Source organism: Siphateles boraxobius, unplaced genomic scaffold, assembly GCF_051911475.1.
Source record: "Siphateles boraxobius isolate OS27281-9 unplaced genomic scaffold, OSU_SipBor_1 1, whole genome shotgun sequence".
In the NCBI taxonomy this organism is placed as follows: domain Eukaryota; kingdom Metazoa; phylum Chordata; class Actinopteri; order Cypriniformes; family Leuciscidae; genus Siphateles; species Siphateles boraxobius.
The window spans coordinates 28028385-28034024 of NW_027508699.1; the positions used below are offsets into that span (position 1 = coordinate 28028385).

At 38.2% G+C, this 5640-nt stretch overlaps 1 gene segment (V, D, J or C); it reads right to left on the bottom strand.

The window, feature by feature from the left end:
- Positions 1–1820: 1820 nt before the first annotated feature.
- Positions 1821–5421, bottom strand: LOC143736023 (T cell receptor alpha variable 18-like). The segment is given in 2 exon segments: positions 1821–2167; positions 5292–5421. Coding segments are annotated over 2 exon segments (477 nt in total).
- Between the last annotated feature and the right edge of the window lie 219 nt (positions 5422–5640).

A 5640-nucleotide genomic window follows, 5' to 3' on the forward strand; every position in this document is an offset into this window, starting at 1 on the left:
TCGGTTAATCGCATTCTGGACTCTAGGCGGAGGGGACGCGGATTCCAGTACCTGGTGGACTGGGAGGGTTACGGTCCGGAGGAGAGAAGTTGGGTTCCTGCTAGGGACATTCTGGACCACTCCCTTATCGATGATTACAATCGACAGGTAAGGACGTCTGGTAACGCCAGGAGGCGTTCCTAGGAGGGAGGGTACTGTCACGGTTCGTCAATCCATCGTGGCCTTCTTGTCTTATGTCTTGGTGTTGTGTGTGCGTACGGGCGTGGTCACCGATCACTGCCGCTGATCAGTGGCGCCAGCTGCTTTCACTTTCGGTGCCAGCTGCATCTGATCAGCGGTGCCTATATATACTCACTGTTTGCGTCTTGTCTTTGTCAGATCGTTGTGATGTGTTCCGGTGTCGTTCCTGTCTGGTCTTCCCTCGTGGTCTTCGTTCCCTTCCTGGATTATTCGTCGTGTTTCCTGTGTTGATCGTCTGCACCTTCTGGATTTGGATTTCTTTTCATCACTACTCATCACTTCTGGTCCGGTTCCATCGAGGTCCCTGCGTCACTTGTTCGTTCCTGTGTGTCGCCCTTTGTGTGGGCCTGACCGTTCCTGTTTATATTTAATAAACGAGTGTTTCCCTGCTTTTGCCTCTTCTCCGTTTTCTGGCCGTCACATAAACTCCTTATTTTCACTCTCATAAAGTTCAGCTGGCCAGAAAATATTTAACTAGCAACAGCACTAGATAAACCTCCTTTTAAAGCTCCTCTTTATTCAACAGAGTTATGAGCTGACTTATTTATTCATTTACTGAAAACTCAAAGATCTGCCTTTTTTTAATATCTTTATTTGTTTTGTTCTCTTTTTCTAAACAAAACACTAACGATACCAATTCCTCGGAACTGGAAATCGCCAGCACTGGATCTGGCAGGTGAAAGCTGAGATAGGGCAGAGCCCGTCCCAACCCCCGCTGTCAGATCCGTTTGCGAACCCCAAAATGCGAGTCGCCGCCGTGCATCGGCAATAGCGGGACCTGCGCGGGGAGCGCGAACCGAACCGTCCTCCTCGAAGAACGCCCGGCGGGAGCGGAGCGTCCTCACGGACAGTTTCTCGCAATGCTCACAGTCAGCCCCCTAGAGAACTGACTGTGGCATGCTCCACTCCCAAATAGTAACAAAAAGCTGATGTGTGTGTCCCCACCCGTGATATAACGTGGGCAGGGAACAACACAAAAGCTGCTTGCTCTCTTTTGCCATAATATATATATATTGCAACTTGACAGACAACAATAAATATGACAAGGACAGAATACACAGATCGCTTGCTGAAGGCAACAGAAGCTGTCGCGGTCTGTTTTCTGGTGTGCTTTATAGCTTCCTGGTCTATGACGTCACCGCCTATGACGTCTCGCTCTTCCATTGGACTGATTATACACGTGCTTCACGACGCAATCACGCAGAGCGTTCCCACCGCGTCTCAAGGCAGCTCGAGTTCCCTTGAAAGGGAACAACACTTACGCTTCACTCAAACAATAGTTATCTGTTTTTTTATCTCCAGCAATACAGACACCACAGTTTGCCGTAGTCTCTGTGTTGCCGTAGTCCCCTTTCCCATATACTGTAGTCAGTGGCCTTATATCCGGTCTCTCCATGCCAATTACTGCAATGAGAAACAAGCTTTACTCATTCTGCTCTTGACCTACTCACCGCTCATCTCCTGACTCCCTCTCTGCATTAAAATGTACACTATTTATTATAGAATTTTGTGTATGAATTGATTCTTCAAAAGCACTATTTCATGATCTGAAGAGGATGTTAAACTGTCTTGGCTGAGATTCAGCTCTTGTGTTTTTGTATGTGGTTTGACTTCAGTTTTGTCACAGTGGGCTTCAGAGCACAGTAATACACAGCAGAGTCAGACACACACACATCCTGGATCATCAGAGGAATTGAATTTGATGAAATTTCAGAGTAAAATCTCTCCTGGAACTCAGTGCCATTTTCTCCTCCATATTTGCTTCTCCTCAGGATGTATTTAGGAAAGTCATTTGCTCTCTGGATGTACCAGAATACATTTTCTTGTGCTGAATCTGTTTTATATTTACACTGTAATGTCACAGATCTTCCTTCAGCTTCAGTCACATGTTTGTCTGGTTGATCAACTGTGTCCTCTGATCTGCATTCTGCAAAAGTAAAATAAAAAAAAAAGAGAAGTGAATGTAGCCTAGAGTACAAAATGTAAGCAATTAAATGAATGTGTATAGCTGCATTAAATGAAGATTCATACCAAAAATGAAGAGTGCGAAGATAAATATATTCTCCAACCTGTGTGACATGACTGTGTTTATGCTGAAGACACCTTGAAGTCCTAATAAATCAGTGAATATGAGAGTTTTGCTTTTAGTATTATAATGATGGTCCAAGGAGGAGCTTGTGAATACACATAAAAGCTGCTTTATCGGTGAAGGTAATATTGAGTCACTACTGCCCTCAAATGGTTAACTGCAAGTATTGCATAAGTGGATCTCAATCTGTATGTAATAAAAGATCTGCACCATTTAATTTTATTTGTTCCCCTCTGTTTATGTATGAGCTAAATTTGTCTGTGAAGTGACACATTATTCCTTAGTGCACCGATCTTTAAAGAGTTTCTATAAGCATGTGTAGCAGTATTGTTTAACTACTCCGAGGTAATTCAATAATAAGAGAGGGCGTGCCCTTTAATTGCGTTCATTTCTGCGTCAATGAGCGAGTCATAGTTGTCATGTATTTTGTATTGTTATGCTACCCGTACCTGGTGACATCATGAATAGTAAAAACACGCGACCCTGCTGATTGATAAAAAATCCAATAATAAACATATTTGTACAATATTTCAAATACAAAATAAAATAGAATAAAGTTCTTTGGAACTCTATTATTGATAATATTAATTGGAAGACTGCTTGGTTAATCCCCTTTAAAAATTGAATTAATAATAAACCCAAAGAAATACATTTTTTAAATTTTGCATAGCATTTACCCTGTTAAATCATTAATTACAAGACACTCTGATATTGACAATTTATGTTCCTTTTGTAAAAGTGGGAAAACGGTGTTGCCGCATTAGTTTTTTGAATGCAAAATTATCCAAAATTTCTGGAAGGAATTGGCAGAATTCAATCTTCAAAAATGTTTAAATTCATCCCCAATATTTAAGATGTTTAAAGTAGAATTTGATTGCTTCATATCTTCTCTGAAATTGTTAAAAAACAAAAAGTCATTAACATGTGTAAAATATGTTGGTAACAGTTTACAATACGGGTGCACTAATAAGCATTAATTCATGCTTAACTAATGCACAGATAATACTGAATTAATGTGTAACTAATGATTGTCTAAGCTATTCATTAATGATTACAACATTAGGAACTAATTAAGAGTCTGTATGGTTAATGTTTTAGTTCATACATGAATTGTTATTAATTAAATATGTAATTGTGAATAAATTCCCTAATAACTCATTTTTTTAACTAATAGTGTTAATTAATATGTTAATTACCAGAATGAGCCAAAGCCTTGTTTTTCAACTTCCAGATAATACAGGTACACATTAATACATGATTAATTACTTCATTGTTAGTGCAAATTCATGTGTAAATTACTACAATTACTAAATGACTAGTTAATAATGATGTGCCTCAACAAGTAAAGTCATAACATAATGATACCTTTGCAAATCATTAGCTAATGATTAATTTAAGCAGACAACTGGTAGTTGAAGTGCATAGCTTTGACTAATTGTGGTAATTAACACATTAATTTACACTATTAGTTAATAAAATATGTTATTAAGGAATTAATACACAATGACACATTGAATTAATATCAATTTATGTATTACTTAATCTATTAATCATATAGACTCTTTATTAGTTGCTGATGCAGTAATAATTAATTAATGGTTTAGGTCTTCATGAATCATACATTAACTCATGATTATCTGTGCATTAGTTAAACATGAATTAATGCATATTAGTGCACCCGTATTGTAAAGTGTTACCAATATGTTTATATAATTTTTGGTTCCCCTGCTACCAATTAATGTTTCTCCTTGTTTTTGTAATATTGTATGCTATGTTTGTTACTTTTTCTATCTGCAATAAAAAATAAATAAATAAATAAATAAATAAATACGTCCCTGCTGTGAAAGCAAAGTCGTCACATGTCGTATCATGGGTTTATTTTGTTAAAGGGTGGACTGAGAAGCTTTGCAGGATGCCTTCAATTATATCCATTTCCATGGATATGCGTTTAGTACGCAACAGTTTCGTTCCCATGTCGTATTACAGGTATTTCTTGACTGAGCTGATAACCTTATGATCGCTAGCAGCCTGGCTGGTTAAATGCATATATTGTGTGTGTGCTGTTTTTTATATTTAAAGAATTAGTTAACCTAAAATTAAAATTTCCTAATAATTTACTCACCCCAATTAATCCATTACCTGGCCTGTAGACCCGTTCGCAATTTGGTGTTGGGGGAATTTCTCACTTGAACTGAGTAAGTGGGTCCCTAGACATGAAAAATCACAGAGGTGCTCATCCGCCATAGTGCCACGAATTACGTAATGGTCAAATCAAATATGGCCTCCATCAGATGATGATGAAAATCTCAAACTTCTTTGTTTCTGAATGTTTATACACATGTAATACCTCTATTTAGACTTATAATGGTATGTGGGATAAATTTCTGATATTGTTATGGCCATATTGGCTGACTTTTTACCTTAAAAGGTCATAGTCAAGGTCATCTTTCTACTTCTTATCCATAACTTGGCCATTATTAGGAATAAAAAAAATGCAATAAGTCTAATTCTACTAAATGTGACATTTAACATTCATTGCTAATATTGTTTTTAATGTTAAGGATCATCTTTTCATTGAAATGTCAATGTCAACATCATTTTTCAATAACTCGATTAAGATTTCTTTTTTTAATAGTCGAAGAGAAGAAATGTAACAATTATAAACATCCGTTTGCACTTTTATTTTAATTGGGTGTTAGTACAATGATATAAAATAAAACAATTGGGTGCAAATAAAACTATGTATCAATAAGTGATAAAATTGCATCATAACAAATTAACTTAAAGTGCCCCATATAGTCTGATTTCTCTCAAAGTTTACTGTATGTGTGCATGCATGTTAGTGGGATGGGTTTTTACAGGATCATTTTTCCATTTTTCCATGGCAGAATATGGTGCATGAAACTCCAGCAGCACGACAGCCACATCGGCGATTGTCACACTTGCCTGCACCCTTACATACTGTGAGCAATCTTGGTGGTAAGGGCTTCAGACATTTTGATGGCAGGAGTGTGCCAAAGTGCTCCGTCCATCCATGTTCCGTTGGCTGTAGTCTTGATTTGGCGTCCTTGGCTGTTGCAAGCAAGTGGCATGCCGTATGAACGGAGGGAGAGCGTCAATTCAAGCACTTCCACTGGTGTAGATTTGTACCCTTAAGTCATCAAATGTCATAGCTGTTGTATTTGACCTGGCCCCAGCCCAGACACACACCAAGTACTTCTCAGCCAATGCTGCATCTTGCTCTGTCAAGGTGTCTGCCTCTCCAAAGTTGGCTATGAATCGGACTGGGTCAGAAGCCATAGCAGCGTGTT